General features: G+C 32.3%; 1 protein-coding gene across 1 annotated transcript; it reads right to left on the bottom strand.

Moving 5' to 3' along the window:
• Positions 1-5,771: 5,771 nt before the first annotated feature.
• LOC103491343 (uncharacterized) lies at positions 5,772-11,411 on the bottom strand. Its single transcript, XM_008451243.3, has 5 exons — positions 11,014-11,411; positions 10,556-10,739; positions 9,184-9,592; positions 7,078-7,155; positions 5,772-6,675 (listed from the first exon to the last, which is right to left on the bottom strand). The coding sequence occupies exons 1-5, from the start codon at positions 11,098-11,100 to the stop codon at positions 6,174-6,176; spliced, it is 1,260 nt and encodes a 419-aa protein (XP_008449465.2). The 5' UTR covers positions 11,101-11,411; the 3' UTR covers positions 5,772-6,173.
• Between the last annotated feature and the right edge of the window lie 7,178 nt (positions 11,412-18,589).

Genomic DNA, 18,589 nt, shown 5'->3' with positions numbered 1-18,589 from the left:
GAGTTTTCATAATACTCTCCAAATTGTGAGATTTTTATACATGAAAGATTAATAATAATAATAATACCTTAATTAATATGTAAATTGACATTAAGTATTCATTACTATTAATTATTTCACAGAAGTTATCAAAAATAGAAATTCTATTTGACAAAATATATATGCTTCATGTAAAAATCAAGTGTAATAAATTTAACTCATATATTTTTACCATTAATATTTTATGCTATCTTAAAGATTTAATGTAAATTATAATTATTAACTATCAATATTTTAATTAATTTAAATCTATTGAATTATTTTTAGCAACTAAATATGTCACTAATTGTTTTAGGTTAGTAGAATGAATGAGTGCTTTTAACCTTTTATATACGAATGATGTATGAGGATATATGCTTAAGTTTACATGAACGTTATGCTAATATTATTGACGATGATGCGTTGAGTTGAACTCTAAAATGAATTAACGTTGTGTCTTTAACAGGTGTTGCATGAATTAACTGAAGTGATGAAGCTACCAAGCAAGTGATTAATTGGTGTTTGGTTAATGCTAGAACTTGATGTAATGTAGTTATTGGGACAATATTTTGTTGTATATATTTAGCTTCTTTTAAATTTTTTACCAAGTTTTGGTTATTAGTATGCTTGTATTTGGTTTCTTTGAACAAAATGTTATAACTTTATTTTTATGTATAAAAGTTTATATTTATGCTTTTACCAATTTTGTGTTAAAATAGGATTAGTTGATGATAATAAAAATCATTTATGTAATGGCAAGGTTCAAAAAGTGTCATGATTCATATATTCTTAACTAGAAAAAGATGTTTACTATATATTATTTTTTAACATTTTATAGATTTCGTCAATAATCATAAAGTTACAAGAATCAGTTGATTTTGAGTCAATCAATGGCAATGATATCATGTCATAATAAACTTAACAATGACGGTATGGAATTATCAATTTATTGACAATCATTAATTGTTATATTAATCGTTTAATTATGACAATTTCATTAAGTGTTGTTTATAATCTTTTTTTTGCAGGGCTTCAAAGACAAAAAGAAAATAATAATAATAATAATAATAATAATAATAATAATAATAATAATAATAATAATAATAATAATAATAATAATAATAATAATAAGTGTCACAAAATCATTATGACACTTATTAGTGGTCATGGAATCCCAAATTTGTTGTAGTACTATAACGAAGAGAATTTGGACAACAACCAAAAATACTCCAAACGATTAGAACTTCAGACGTGTTTCAAATCATAATCAATCTTTTTGTATTCATTGTATGCAATAAATTTGTGTAATACAGATGAAATTAAATACAAAACAACACATTACATTAAATACTATACATTGACATATAATTAATAATGAGAAAAACAATTAAATCCCCCCTTAATAAAGCAGAATTATTACAGACCTTGTAGTAATGTATCACTACAGCATATGGTTTTCAAATGCCAATAATCAAATGTAATAAAGTAAAACCCACAACCCAAAAAGAAAAACAAGAATTAATAGCAACTAAAATCACTTTTGTGGTGATTTTAATTGCTTACAGAAACACTTCAAAACAAAAGAAAGCAAGCCAGCATTATGAGGGTGTTATCACTTTACAGAGCTACTTTTAGTTTTAGTCAATCCCACACTTGAAGAAGTAGCCCTCAGCTTATCTCGAGCACGAGCGATATAATCCGAAAACCGACGATCTTCAGCTTTAAGACTATTCTCTTTACCTTTGCCACTCGAATCATTATTACTATGTTTCTTGCTCGCGATATTTCCCAGCCTTCGTTTAGCTCGATTTATGTAATTGCTAAACACATCGTTTACAGAATCTTCATCTCCTCCTCCATATTTATTACTCTTAGAGCTGTGCGTCTTGATCTCCATTATTGCAGGTTCATGATGAACATAAATATGCTGAGAAGAGTTGTTTTGTTGTTGATGCTGTCGTTCATGGTGGCTTGTGGATGGACTTAGTTTGTTGATTTTAGGACGATGACTAATTCCAAATGCTTTAAGCAGCTTCTCACAAAAAGGGGTGTTGGGGGTGGAGGATTTGGGGTTTCTTCCCATGTTTTTATGATTGAAAAAGCTGTTGTTGTTTGATTTGTTATGTAATTGGGGAAATTTGGATTGGTATTTATATTGGTGTGTGACTATAAATGATGTTGTACTAGTGAGAAGGGAATCAATGAGCATTAGGGATGAGTTTGATTATTGGGAGATACTCTAAGGATGCTTCCTTGATTGACGATATAATGCTTAGGTTGTGTTTGCAGGTGTAATAAGCTAACGATTGTGTGAGAATGTGTTCGCTCACTTCATTTATGTTGGATATTATATTAAATTTGATTTCATCAATCAACTTTGATTTTGATTCTGAGTGACATAAGATATGTCTTATCCCAGTGACTTTACATGTAAATTTATGTAAAATCACTTCTCTAATTACTTTAAGCTAAGTTCAACTTCGGTTAAAAAGAAAAATCTACCATCCCTTCTCTAACTTATTTTTAAAAAGTTACAAATATATTAATTTAAATAGTTTCAATATTTTGTTGTCCATACCAATCTATATCATTCCTCTTACTCCTATTTACATCAACCCTCAACATTCGTAAGAGTGTCAAAGTAAACATAAAGAAGTGTTTAAATTGATGTATTTATAAAAGTTCATAATCTAAATTAATACACTTGTAAAAAATTAGAATATAAATTGATACAATTATTAGTTAAATATTTAAATTGATAAAAACATCAAATTTTAAGGATATAGATCGAAAATTTCACTCATTTTTAACAAATAAATTAGTATATTTTTTACCAAATGCTATTCTCTAATCTATGCCATAACTGATTTTTTGAAAACTACAACAATTTCGAACTAAACTTAAATGAACCTTCATCCCTAAGTTAAAGTTTTTGGATTAATCATATGGTTCGAGAGATATTTCCTTCAACCTTGAAATTTTACAACTTAATCTTTTGGATCAATCGGTAATTTAAAAACAAAACTTGTAGAAAGTTTGGTGGATAACATATATATATATATATATATATATATATATATATAATTAAGTTATTGAATTTTAATTAAGAAATGTAAAAAGGGGATTACTTTTAGGAGTGACTTTCTTTTTTTTTTTTTCAAATGATATGACATTAAGAGAAGAGAACCATATTCCCAAGTTATGGTTTGGTTTCTGCCCAATTTTCTTAGGAGAACAGAGTCCAATTATGACAAACTTAATTAATAGCTGTTTTCAAAGCTTTGAAAGCATAAAAAAGTGAGTATTGATTCCGAAGAAATTAGAAAAAGGAACAAAGGAATCTGCCATTCTGTATAAGCTAAGAAACTGCAATATACTTTCCATTATATAATAATCACCGAAAAGGGACCAAAAAGAAAATAAAAGAAAAAAGAAATACAACTTTCGTCGAAGCTTCTCTTCCCCTTTTGGTATAGTTTATGCAAATTAAGCATATGGTTTTTACAACACTCTACCAACCACATACTGTTGTTTGTTTGAATTATAAAAGTTGTGTTTGAAAATTTTGAAGTTTATGGAATGATTAGATCAACAAGTGGGTTGAGTTGAGTCTACTTGCCTAGATCTTATTTTGAAGTTATTGAAAATTAAGGGAAAGAAATACACTTTTGGTTTTTGAAATTTGACAATGAATTTGATAATTAGACGTTAGTTAACTAAGAAAAAGATAATGAGTGATGAGTTTGATAAGATAGATACTTTTTTTTTTATTATAATCTAAAAGTTATTAATTTTGGTTTATTTGACAATTGTTTTTTCCTTTTCCTTTACGTCTCTTCTCTCTGACTCGTCTTGAGAACTCTTTTCCCTTTTACTTGTCTTCTTTCTCATCTTAATTTATAATGATAAAATATTGATTTCGATGGATATTATTGAACAAATTTAAATTAGCAAATATACAATTTAGGTTTTTCTTTTATGTGGATGACCCAATATTTTGGACCCATTTGAAAAATGGCCTTGTGTTCAAAATTAAATATAAAGGATAGTTGCAAATTTAGCAATTTTATTCAAAATAATTAAGTATATAACAACATTTTTAAAAAAATGTAAATATAAAAAAATCTGTTAAAATCTATCAAATGATAGGAGTTTATCACTTGTTAGTCTAACCATAAGAGTCTATCAACGATAGAGGTTTATCACTCATAGACTTTGCTATATTTGCAATTTTTTAAAAATATTGATACATACTTAATAATTATTCTAAAAATTGCTATCTATTATACTTACCCTAAATGTAATTAACGTCAGACATATGTGCATTTACCCGTATACCCTTACTTAAGTGCACTTAGTAGACTCCTCGCGTATACGTCTCAACCCAAATCCCACTCCCTACTCAAGGTCCATGCTCAATCCCACTAAGAATACATATTCCCGAATACGATTCCTACTCAACAATCCTACTTCTCAACGTGTAGGCTCGTTTAGTCGATCCTCTTTCCATATTTTTCAATTCTCGTTCCCCAATGAGCATCCCTATTCCCCATTCCTTGCCGAGGAGTGTTAGTGGTCGTTTATATTGAAAATTTAAACAGAAGTTTACGTCTAACTGTCTATTCCTTCTTTATATATATATGGAAATCAAACAAGACCATAAACAAAAGGTTAAGAGCTTAATTTGACAAAAAGAAAATGGATTATTAAGAGCTCGTTTAGTAACATTTCTATTTCCTGTTTCTTGTTTCTTCTTCTTTTAAAACAAGAAACAGAAACAGAATACAGAATATGTGTTTTGATAACTGGTTCTTATTTTCTGATTTTCTTCGAGATTTATTTTTTATTTTATTTACATCTAATTCAACTAAACATTAAAAAATATATGTCCCTCGTTAAACATAAAAAATAAAATTATCAAAAGTTTATTCATTGAATACAAAGAAGTATCAATGAACAAATACAAATAGTAACATAAACATAAAATTGTATCTCTTTCGAATGTTGTCCAAATTTGATTGACAATATCATCTCTAACTCGGGTCATTTCTCCTTAATGATATCAACTCATTTCTTAATCCATCAATTTCAACAACCTCATCAATATTTTGTGACATTCAAGATGTAATATTAATTTTAAAGTAAGTTATTATATCCTCAATATTTAGAATCAAAAGAAATAAAACAAAAGTTAACCTTTAACTCTACTACCTATGTTACTTTAGAGAAAAACCCACAACAAAAATCCACACGCAAGGAAGGGACAAAAACTATGAATCCAACGAAGAAGAAGAATCCGACATGTAGAGGAAGACGACGAGAGAAAGAGGAAGAGGATGGTTATTTGGAAAGATGATAGAGATAAGAGGAATAAAAAGAAAATCACGTACAGAGAAAAATGGAAAAAGAAAAGGAAACCAATAGAAAAATAATTGAGAAAAAAGAAACGGAAATCAATGAAAATAATTAAAAAAAAATGGAAAAGGAAACAAATAGAAATAAGAGAAAAAGGAAAAAAAAACCAATAGAAATAATTGAAAAACAGAACCGAATAAACTACTCTTTTCTGTTCCCATTAATTCTTTATAAAATGAGAAACGTTTCTACTTTTATTTTTTAAAACGAGAAACTAGGAACGTTACCTAACATCTCTGTTTCTTAAAAAAATTGAAAACAGGAAACATGGAACGAAAACGTTACCAAATGGACCCTAAGACATACATTCTTAGAAATAAGGATAGAATAGAGGAACGTGGAGCAAAGGAGCCGTTCTATAAAACAGCACACTAAAAGGAAATTTATTTCACAAAAGGAAAGGATTTTGGAAAACAAACGCCATAGAAACACATATATAAAAGCAAAATTGTGTACTTGCTACTCCAGCATTCTCTTTCAAATATTTGACAGTGGTTAACCCCTCAACCAAATCTTGTATGAACACAGCTTCTATAACAAGAGAACAAGTGTCAAACTCACAAGTGGTGTGTTCAAAACAGACCTGAGCAACTGAAACGACCCAATACCCAGATTCTCAGTTTGAAATCGCCATTTTCTGAATTCAAGCACTATTTTCTTCACACTTCATGTAGTTTAAGCATAATATCTACACTTTCATCACCACCAATCAGGATGATACAGCAAGATTAAGGTAAGGGCTAACCAATTCTCAAGATTGCTACTGTCATTAAAGTCGCCGCTCTAAAGAAGATCTCATTGAGGCTCTTATCCACTCTCCTCGTCATCTCATCTTCCTTCAACCCAACCCTGTTTGCTTTCTTGCTGATGCAAATTATTGTATCCCTCAGTTTATTCACAGCAAAAGATAGCCAAAGAAGACCAAGGCCAAATCCAGTGTTCAGGAGGTTAGAAGAACACATTGGTGCTCTCCCATAGGCAACTTCACTCATAACAGAGAAAAGGACAACAAGGCCAGTCCCAGCAATACTGGCAGAGAATTGAGTAAGAAGCTGAGGAAGCTCTCTCCCAGAATTCTTTAGTGACTGTATTGCCTTTCTCCCGTGCCGCTTCTTGTTAAACATATAGGATAACATACTCTCGCATGCGTGGAAATAGTTTTTCTTGTACAGATCTCTCTCACGGCCTACTTTCTTACTGTTTCTGTTTTTTCGTGATGGCTTGACCTTAATTATATCAGGGCTGTCAAGTACATAAAGTAGTTGTGTAAGTCTAAGAAAAGAGCAAATGCCAGGAGCACAATGAATGATTGAAAAGATGAACTTATATTAGCGCTATCCCATGTGGACAACATTTACTGGCTAAAGAGAATAGATTATCACTTTAAATAAAACTAGCAAGAGTAATTTTTATGTTTTACCCTCTAATAGAGCTAAATCACCAAAAAACTCCTTGGTCCATTAAGTGGTCACTTCACATTTATTTTTTCACCTTTTTAATCTCATTTTTGTCTAAACATCACCGATGGCTAATTGAAAAAAATATGCAGAAATTCAACTTCCATTGGGGCAAGGTCAGCTGATTGTTGCTGAACAACAGACAGAAAAAAAATTAGATTCATATGAGTAGATATGCTGCAAATACCTCTTTATAGGAGAAATGGTTGTTGCATGAAGCTTCAAGGAAGAATCATAAATATGGCTTCCCACTGCACCATTCAATCTGGACACATAATGGTTGCAGTCTCAGGTTAAACTAGCTATCTTATTTGAAGTCGAAAACATGTTAAGGTAGGGGGAGGGTTCAAGGGTTGCATTACCCAAAATATTTTAGGGAAAAACACCTTTTTGGTTTCTAAGTTTTGATAAATAGGTGCATTTAGTACCTCATATTTTAAATTGATCAATTTAGTCAATAAGTTTTAAAGAAAAGGTTTAAAAGATCCCTCTGTTATAAAAAATTATTAAAATTGAATAAAAATTGGACTAAATGCTGAAGTGGCATGATGACTGGAAAAAAAAACAATTTTCACTATTATCTCATCCCTCTTCTCTCTCTCTCCCTCTTTGTCTCCCTCTTTCTCTCTCATTTTCTTACCTCTTATTCCCTGTTCATCAGAAAGCTCTTACCTTGGTTCATTTATGCCCTTTTTGCATTAGGCTTCTTCTGATTATATTTTCATCCTATCCATCTTCCAGAAACTTCCATTCATCAAACACCCAAATCATCATTTCTTCTTCATTGTCGACTCCTTGTTTTTCATCTTCCTCTGTTCTTGAAGGTACATCAGGACAAGACAGTTTCTTTATGAATCTATTATTTCAGGTCTTTTTTTTTTCTTCATTTACTAACAAAGAATCTGAAATTTTGTTTCTTTCTACAGAAAAAGTAAATGCGATTAATGAAACTCCATGTGATTACAGTGACAGTAAATGGGTCCCGCTCTGACTTGAGCCATCTTTATTGGTGATAGAAGCTTCACAAAAGCTCTCTCAAGGTTTGACCGAACAAATTTTTTCACTTAGGGGGTGTTTGGAAACTTTAGGGGATGTTTGGCAACTTGAGTAATTTGGGAGAGTTGGATTGGATGGGTAAAAAAAACAACCCCTATTTGGTTCACTAATAATGAAAGAGTTTTACTACCTTGTTATTCACATCAACTCATATTTCTCACTAAAATACTCACATTTCTCACCTCGTTATTCGTGTCAACTTCAATATAATTATTACCAACTCAACTCAGCTCAACTCTTTGTTTTATTGCTAACCAAACGCCCCTTAATCTAAGAAACACATCACCTTCATTCTATGTCTAGAAACCAATTGGAAGCCCTCCTCTATATTTTATCCACCCCACGTCTTTTACAGAGACCACGAGGACAACATATTCCGGACACGGAATTTCCCATCTTATAATCTCCCTGTTTCTGTTTATTGGTCATCAAACACTGGTTCTTTTCACAATCTTTTACATCGTGTGAAAGAGAAATGGGATGTGGATTTAGATGATTTCCATTTGGTAGTATTCTCAATCGGGCATTGGTGTTTACATCCAGCAGTGTGTTACGAAAGGGAGGGAGAGAGAGAGAGGAGACATGAGATAATATTAAAAATTAGTTTTTTACCAAGTCATCATGCCAGTTCAGTATTTAGTCAAATTTTTGTTCAATTTTATAATTTTTTAGTAGAGGAACTTTTAAACTTGTTCTTTAAAGCTCAATGGCTAAACTGGCCAATGTAAAACATGAGGGACTAAAAGCACCTATTCCTCAAAACTCAAAAGAGTTTTTTTTTTTTTTTTCCCTTATTAAAGAAAAACTATTTTTCCCAATAATTTATCATGATGAAGTAAAAACCATTTTCAGTAAAAATTACAATAATTAAATTTTTATATATAAATTTTTTTAAAAAAATCGACTTTTATGCAGAAAAAATTGTTTACTAGTGAAGAATTCCCACTTGTTGGAAAGAAAAAGGTACATGAATTTCATTGTTCCAAAATACCTTAACTAAAAAGTAGTGAAATGAAAAAGATCAAACAGATGAATAACACCTTAAGCGCAAACTTAAAGAGATAGAGAACAACTTTCATTGCTTAAACATATACAAATTGCCAACCATATGTTTTAGAATTTTAAAACGGTGAGGCTGTGATTGACTTGTCATTTTTGTCAGACAAAATAATTAATTGGTGCAGTGCAGAAACAATAACAAATTTTCACGGATGATATAAGGAAAAGAAATATGTACCTATCATAGTTGGGGACAAGAATGGATTGCTTGCTCCAACTTAAAGAGTTCTTTGACAAGTAAAACTCAGCAACGACTGAAAGTAAATCCTTGATCTTTGTCCCAGTCTCAGTGGAAAAAATTTGTCCATCAGGAAGAACTGTAATCTTTGAGCTTCTAATCAATTCACCAATAAAGTCCATGATTGGCTCATGTGCATCAAACTCACAGCTAGGAAAGATATGAGAAGTAGACAAGGGCCCTCTGCACCACTGGGTATTTAATTCTTGCAACCCCATTAAGTCTGGTAAATTTAGTGCACGTTTATTATCTTCACTTGGACAGGACACAAGGAACTCCAAGAATTTCTCATACTTCTTGAATTCTTCATCAGATCTTGAACCAAATATCAAAGAGTCACCCTGATTATCTGTAACCAAATCAAAAGGGGAACTGAATAATAGAAACACAAACAACTATCCTGACTTCCACAAAGAAGATGCCACTTTCCAATTAAGATTCGGGTTTAGATGGCATAAACGTATGTTGTTGTCTACTCTAACCTTTAATTATAAAAAAGTATGCTCATACATAAAATGAAATAATAATACAACTTAGGTAATACTAGTGTTGATGAAAACAATTTAGATGATGATGATGATGTTGATATTGAGAATCCAAACTTCTATTTCATCAAAAATTGATGGGTTCAAGCGTCCTTGTTTTATTCTTTTGTATAACGATAATATATATGTTGATACATGAATAAAATATGGTTACACATTTGTCTGTTTCTATAAATATTTGTCCTTTTAATATAAGGCTTGCTCCACAAACCACCTCACTATTTGTCACCTCTTCAGGAAAGAAGAAGAAAACCCTCCAAAACTATCTTAGTGTTGTAAAACCGACATACATTCATTCATATATGATATATACATCCTTATGGTATCTGTCCCCTAGTTTTCCCCCACCAAAAGATTCATCCATATATTCATATTGCATATTTCTCAAAAGAAAAATCATATTGTAAACAATAAAGGTTTCAAAGAATAACGATAGTTGATTCCATTTACTAAAGAAATATATATAGAAAATGTACAAGGGTAGTTTAATTAAAAAGAAAGTAAAAAGGCAACCAAGGACAAGATATGTGCATTGATACATCATACAACTATACTAACTAATATAAAAACTAATACAATTCTTTTTAAAGTACTGTTGCTCCGCTTGTGCTTTCTTCAAAATCACAATTCACAAGAGAAGTGTAAAATAAAATGGTCAGAATGATGAACAATTCCTTTCCAGCTCTTATAAATGATAGGAAATGTGATAAGTAATAATAACATCAATAAGTTCCTAAAAATGATGCTGAACTTGCTAATCATCTAACCTTGTGCATCAACCATTCTCAGACTTCTAACTCTTGGGTCAAACTCAACTAATTGATTGGACTCTGGCATCCTAATAATAGATTTCCATAGTTCATCGCTCTGTTCAGGATGAATACTTCGCAATACTGACCCGACAGCAATTTCAGGCCTAGCTCCGCATATCGACAATAAAGGCTGACAATCCTGATATAATCACAAAAGTGAAGGTTCAAATCAAGAATCATTCCCAAAACTTTGAAAAGATCGCCATGCCTTATATGGTGTATTAAATAGAACGATAAAGAGATACGGGTAGCCAACGTAAGGGAGCAACGCATGCAATAATGATAGAAACTCAAGTACAATGTCCAGCGTAATCAATATTGGGAAGATTATAGTCAATTAATACAAGGGCTTAAATCTCAAAAACACAGTCCTTAAGTTTCAAATTACGAAAATCTAACAGTTTGTAAGGTACCTTGATTTCCCTGGAAGGGTGTTGCTGGTGGTGTAAAACAAGAGCCGAAGGGTAGCCATGGGAAGCCATAAGACAGAGCTCAAACATATCGGAGAGAAACCCAGCTCAGGAAACGATTCCCGAAATCAAAATGTCTCTCTGATTTGTGCGTTTGTCAAATCACCATAGACTTACCCATCCACGGAGCGATGAGTCTGAGAAGAAGAGGGCCATTGAGTATCAATCAAAAAGCAATAGAAAAATCCAAAATTAGAAAAGAAGAGATGGGTTTTATTTTATGTGATTCGTCGAGAAGTTTCTGATTTATAATATCAGGAATACTAACGGTGATGAAGAACCGAACAATCAACAACCAGGCTGGACTTCTGGTAAGCGACAAGAAATATCTCATTGACAAACCATCCTAACCCCTGCAGTCCGTGGAACTCCGGGCGTGGGCCCTTCCCATTTATTTAAGAATTATTTAGGGAAATTATTTAATTTTTTCATGATAATTCACATCCTAAATTTTCAATTATTATTAATTGGTATTTTAGACAATTTTAAGCTTAATGTAATTATTTAAAGATAATAATTTTTGAAAATTTTAAATAATATTTTTCTTAATTATCAACCACCGTATTTATTTATTATATCAATTAGAAGGTCTTAATTATCAATACATATATATTTATGTTTATTAATGCAATATTTATTACCTTTAATAGGATTTAAATATGGTATAAATTATTATCTTATATGGTAATAATATTTTTAATTATTCTACGCAATAAATATTTTCAATTTCATGCTCAACCAAAAGTTATTTTCTCATGATTGTCAATTTCGGCGCCGACATTCTTCTCCCATTTCTATTACAAAACAAATTTGTCATTTATTCGTTCCTTCTTATTTACTTCTTGTGATACGGTTAGTCTTTTTCTTTTTCGTTTCATATATTATTTATTATTTCGTTTTGTAGCATTTTTTTTTCCTTCAAAAATTTGTTCTTTTTTCTTCCATTTCGTAGCATATGTTCCAGCAATGTTTCTTCTATTTTGACTTTTTACACATATGCTACTAAATAATACATTTATGTTTTGTAATTTGTTACATATATACTACTGCATATATTCAATAATACATATACATATTTTTTCTCATGTTCTGTAATTTTTTCTTACTCACTTTATATACTACTGCATATATTCAATAATTATGACATGTTCCAATCATCTTATTCATATTTTTGTTTAGTAGTTTTCGTGAACAATATATATATTTTATATACCATTGATCTACTTCTATTATGTGATTTATCATATATATACATCTTATTCATATTTATGTTTTGTGATTTGTTACGTATATACTATTGCATATATTCAATAATATATAAATTGTAGTTGAATTTCATTATATATCACTACATACATAAATGATGTTATCAGTATATATATATACAATAACAGGTATTTAGTGACACGTATATTTCAGTTTTTTCCTTCATGTTTTGTATTGTTTTCTTTATTTTTTTCTCGATTCGATTAGTATTTTCTTTGATTTCTTACATATATGCTACTGCATAATACGTTTATGTTTTTTGATTTGTTACAAATATTCAATAATACATAATTTGAAGTTGTCATCCTCCCACCGAATGTAAAACATTCAGTTGATCGATCAAAGAAGATTAGAATTCCTTCAAAAATAGAGTTCAAGATACGCGTTAAATGTGACTGTTGTGTACGTGTTGACCATAACCGAAAGAGTTGCAAGTTTTTCTTAATGAATTATTTTTTTTCTTCTTATTATTAGACTTTTAGTATATTGTTTCAAGCTTTTATTTGAAATATTCATATTCTAGTTTTTAGTTCAATTATTTTATTTCCATATTTTTCCATAAATTTTTAGCGTACTAATCAAAGTTCCTCAATTTATTATATTTAATATACTACCCTTCATACATAATCAATATTATTTCAAACATAACTTATTATTTTTTACATATAATATGAATATTTGAAATAAAATACATAAACCAATTTAACAAATTGAAAACAACATTTCATTCATAAAATATACAATGTATTATTTCATATATATTATTCATAAATGAATTTAACATATCCTTCCCATTAAACCACTTTTTTTATACAATTCCCTGGATATTCAATTCTTCCATTAAAGTAGATCTTTACATTGTAAACATATTCAGTTTTTCTCAACATTACATATACTAGAGAACATTAAATATATACTATAATTACGTGGAATATATGAAAAACAATGCAAAACGAAAGAAATGATAGACGGGGATTAGTTTTTTTTTTTTTTTTATGGAAATCTATAGTATTGTATTATAAAATTGCCTTTGAACTTTCTACACTTTTAAAAAATAATTTAAAAATGACATAAAACATATAATCATGGTTAAAATGTGAGCCTAAATGGTTAATATTTGTTTAAAATATATTTTTGAACTTTAAAAAGTTGCGGTCATACTCTTAGTTTTAAAAAATAAAAAATGTTTATGGTCTATATCTTGATCAAATTGTTTGAAATTTAAGTTATAGAAAACCTAATTTTAAAAGAAATTATATTTTTTTCTAGGTAGACAATCTCATCGATTAATACCTGGAGGTTAGAAAGCAACTAATTATATGTTTAGAAAGCAGTTGGAGGTTAGAGACAATCTAAATGGTCTTGAAAAAGAAACTTTTAAAGAAACAACATCTGCCCAAGAATCATTTTGAAATGTTGTTCTTCAACCATCACCGAGCTTAAACAATGTCTAGGAATCTACTTGAAGCTAGCATCTCAAAATACTAATCTAGGGACTATGGAGACTGCAAGTGACAATTCCTTTAGTATGCCATCCAAATTAACTTTCTCCATGGACACTCTTCGTCACTTTAGCCCAAAGGGAATTCTTTTCATACCCATTTAGCAATCCATCCTCGTATTTGCATAATATCAAAATATCATAAGCAAATTGTAATATATGGACGTGAATTTTATCTTTTCCCACTAGCAACCCTTCAAACTTTTCTTTCTCATAAATCCTGTTTAATAGCGCATAAACTTATCGATTATTAAAAAAATAAATAGGGATAGGGGATCCTCTTGTCTAATGCCCCTTGAAGCTTTTATCCTCCCCTTTGACCTTCCATTTATAAATATTGAAAATTTTGGGCTAGACACACAACCCAATATTCATGAAATCCATCTCGAGTCAAAGCCTTTCTTAGTAAGGATTTTTTCGAGAAGCTCCCAATCTACTTGATCGAACGCCTTTTCCAAATCCCATTTTAGAACCTATCCTTTCTTCTTTTTAGACCGATATTCCACCACAACTTCATTTACAATAAGTATTGAGTCTATAATTTGCCTTCCTTCATGAAAGCACTTTGCATGGGGGCAATAATACTCAACGTTACCCTTTTAATGTGTTGGGCTAGCATCTTTGCAATCCATGATGAAATTTTCTAAAGATTTGCTTCCTTCAATGGGATTTGGAAGGGAGAATGATGAAATTGAGCATTTGAAGAGGAAGGGGATGAACTACCTGACTTGTTACAAGTGAATCTAAGAGTAAGAATTTTCATACAACTTTCTTCCAAAAGATTTGAATTTTCCAAGGCTGTCCAAGCGTTGCGAAAGGATGTGCATCCTTTTCTAAAGAATTTTGGAAAGGCCTTGAATGGCTGAGGATTTTTCTTGATTGATGTTGGAAAAATTCTTTTGGTTGGGGACTTCTTTTGATACTAATCGATGTTCTCTGGTTGAGGGAATAATCAAAACAAGGATTTTCGAACTAATTAGCAATGGGGAGACCTTTTCTGACTCTTCATATGCATACCAAAATCCAAGGGTTTTCGCAATAAATGAATTACTTATGTGACCAACACTTGACCATTTTTGGGGACTTTGGGAACATCCTGATTGAGCCAAAGCAATCTGACTGTTGGGTTAGAATCATTTTTTGCAGAATTAAAGTCATGGCTGCTTATATTTTTCACTTCAAATTCCCGAATAAATGATCAACTAGAGAAATCTCTTGGGATTTCTCACGAGCACTGGTTGTATAAAGGGAAGCATCCAACTCTTCATTTGCCTACACTTTTCTGGAGAACCTCCGGTGGATTTGAATTTTTTCAGCCATTTAGATCTTGATTCTGGTGCATGATTTCTAATTGCCACAAAATCCCAATTTGAGGAAGGAATGTTAATCTTAACATCATCATCAAAAGCCACTGATTGTAATATACAAATATCGATAGGATTAGAAAAGTCACTAAAAAAAGATCTTTTTTTGGCAATATCAGAACTATCAATTCAATGTTGCCAAAACTAAGGATGAAGTTGCCCCTACTCTAATTCTTTAACTCTGTTGTAGCTGGTAAGAGACCACAAAGATTTTTTCAGATTTGAAATCTTGCTTTCGAATAGTTAATAAGATTGAGAGATCTAGAGCAATACTTTCCAAGCCTTCAAAATGTGCACTAGTTATTTCTGAAATATCTCCTATCCATAGATATGGGGGAAGGTCTTTGATGGATAGCCACCCTTCAAAGCCTTTGATAAGATTCGACCTTCTATGTTGATTCACATCCCATCTTTCAAACAGAAGATGTACTTCCCATAATCAAACCATTTCTTCGGGGTCATAATAAAATCTTCTACGTTGCCTTGATTAATTTTAACAATTGCTTTATCCATGAATAAAGCGTTAATAAAGATTTTCACCCAGAATAAATCTTCCAAGAACGTAGAAGCATCCTTCCAATCATCATAGATGAATAACCTGGTAATAATCCATAAATCATTTAAAACTTTTCTAATAACCTTATCACATTTTTGAACCCATTGTTGTTGTGAGCTCTGTAATTCTGAAAGAGGAACAGAGAATAGGTTTTTTTCTTTAAAATTTTCGAGCACTTTAGCTCGGACCTCGCTCACCCCCCAATTTATTATCGTAGCAAGGTCCTCATTGTTGAAAAGTGAATGATAAAATAGACTTAGAAAATTTTACATAAGAGGTTTGAGGTAAAGCTTGCTCGCCTAATAAAATGCCATAAATATTTGCTAAGTTAGGTTTCGTAATGAGAGACTGGTCGAACAACAAAGTTAAATTCAAAGTTGCATGGTTAATATCATTGAAGTTATCCTTGCAAGGAACAAGGGGAATAAAACTTTAAAACACAGAAAGCGAATGAAAGCAACAAGGAAAAGCAAAACGCACGAGGAAAGTATGTACTTCATATATTGAAATAAGCAATTAAACGTACAAGCACAAAAGAGAACAATAAAGAAACACAAAAGATATTAAGTACAAAAGTTAAAGGACACCCCCAAATTTATGTTTCTTGGAGAGGATCAGGGACTCCGAGATTGCTTTACGTTGGTGGTGTTAGGGGTTCCTCTATGTTTGGCGGGATAATCGGAGCAAGCGCATCATTGCACAGAGACCGCATGGGAATAATCCATCAAGGTTTTGAACTAAAACATGTTTTCTAAATAATTATTCTCAATGCTCAACTTTGACGTATAAATTATTGTAACCACAACATAGTAAAGCTTTAGAAGCATTTCAAAAATTCCTTAATCATTCAGAGATACATTAAGTTATCATATACCAGCTATTGGCTTATACATCCATAATTTAACATAGGTCAATATATCTAAACCTTCCCCCATAGACATTATGGCCTTCACTGATGTAATCGTCCCCTTTTTAAAGCCTTCACATCATTAGTTAGGAATCATTATGTGCACATTTAGAGGTAGTTTGGTATAGCACTGACATAACTTAATGAAGACATTTAAATACAAGTTTGCTCATGAAACTTGAAATGCAACTTAGAAATCTTAAGCATTTAAGTAAATCACTTTAATGCATAAATTGCTCACATGCTATTTCTTGTGTAAATTGAAATAATGCTTCACAAATAACTTTTAAAACAAGTTTTGTTCACAAACTTGAAGCTTTTCTCTTTAGCTTGAGAAAATTCACCAAGCTTCCCTTGTTCTGATAATAGGGTATTTATACTCCACTTAATCCTTAATGTTCATAAAATAGCTAAACTCCAAGCAAAAATTGCTAAAACACCCAAAAATGTCAAAAAATGTCATGTGGGTTGGCTGGTGCGCAAGGCATAGGCAGCAGGTTGCACGTGTGTGCGCAGGCTCATGGGCCTAGTTATGTGTTTACCTTGCATGCCCTGGCACGCCGTGTGTCAAGGGCATAATTGTCCATGGTATTATTTACCGATGGTCGTATGTCCGAATACCCCCAAATCACTTTATCTTTATGTCTTGAACGTAGTTTAGGTTAATTCTTTAGTTTAGGTGTCGCCGAGTCATAGTGTGACATTTCGGCTTTTTCTTATGCAAGCCTGCCAAGGCCAAAATTCTCAATATGTACTATAGGGGGTACATGACTAAGTCCGACCCCCGCCCAAGCCTTGTCGCACTCTTTGCATGTTGAGTTATTTTCCTTGCAATTGACAGTCTTCAATGCTTTCTTTATGACGTTTTCAACTATTTACTTTCTCTCTCCCGTTTTATAAAAAAAAATTTCCAAGAACGAGAAGGGAGGCTACGTCATACCGCGAGTTTGACCGCGGATTCCGATTTTCGAACGGCTGACTTGCTGATTGAGTTAAGCAAGTGCCGCACAATCGTGTCGAGAAGTTACGATTGTGACAAGTGGTATCAGAGCCAAATTGGCTAATTGACGATAAGACCGAAACATGTCGTCGTCGAATCCATCGGGCAAGGCCCAGAAAGACCGACTAGTAGAGCTAGAAGAACAGATGCTCTACCTAGTCGAAGTTCCCGACTCCATCCGCTACTTAGAGTCTCGTCTCGAAGAAATTTCTGAGAAAACTAATACGATCGATGCGGTAGCTGGCCGTGTCGAAGGGTTTCCGATACAAGAGTTGATGACAAGGGTCGACGCCCTGGAAACAACTATAAACATCGGAAGAACTGTCAACTACGAGCGTGGAGACAGTTCGACGGACTCTGTTGCCCATATTGAGGAGCGTGTTCAAGAGCTGGATAGCTCTCAAAAGACGCTGTTAGAGATGATAAACGGCATGTCAGAGGACTTCCGAGCTACCCTCGATGTCGTCAGAAATGAAATCGCAGATGTGAATGCGAGACTGAGCCTCACAATGCGAGCAATGGCAAATCAAGCTCCCGCTGGGGGAGCCATTCCGGTTAGTAGAGTGAAGATACCGGAACCAAAGCCCTTCTGTGGGGCAAGAGACGCGAAGGCCCTAGAAAACTATATCTTTGACCTGGAGCAGTACTTCAGGGCCACAAACACGGTTACAGAGGAAGCCAAAGTCACGTTGGCGACGATGCATCTGTTTGAGGATGCCAAGTTATGGTGGAGGTCCCGATTTGTTGACATCCAGGAGGGACGTTGCACAATAGATACTTGAGACGCTTTGAAGAGAGAGCTTCACTCACAATTCTTCCCTGAAAATGTCGAGATCTTGGCTCGACGGAAGTTACGCGAGCTGAAACACACCGGTAGTATTCAGGAGTATGTGAAGCAGTTCGCGAGACTGATGTTGGATATACG

This window comes from Cucumis melo, chromosome 5, assembly GCF_025177605.1.
Source record: "Cucumis melo cultivar AY chromosome 5, USDA_Cmelo_AY_1.0, whole genome shotgun sequence".
NCBI classification, from domain to species: Eukaryota; Viridiplantae; Streptophyta; class Magnoliopsida; order Cucurbitales; family Cucurbitaceae; genus Cucumis; species Cucumis melo.
This window is presented reverse-complemented; position numbering and strand designations above follow the sequence as displayed.

What these genes read in the sequence shown, in the direction of transcription:
- LOC103491343 (XM_008451243.3), bottom strand. Translation starts at nt 11,100, where the DNA reads ATGTTTGAGCTCTGTCTTATGGCTTCCCATGGCTACCCTTCGGCTCTT. An exon ending in ACCCTTCCAGGGAAATCAAG is followed by an intron (nt 10,740 to 11,013) that starts GTACCTTACAAA and finishes TGATTATATCAG; the next exon opens with GATTGTCAGCCTTTATTGTC. An exon ending in ACCATTTCTCCTATAAAGAG is followed by an intron (nt 6,676 to 7,077) that starts GTATTTGCAGCA and finishes TGTACTTGACAG; the next exon opens with CCCTGATATAATTAAGGTCA.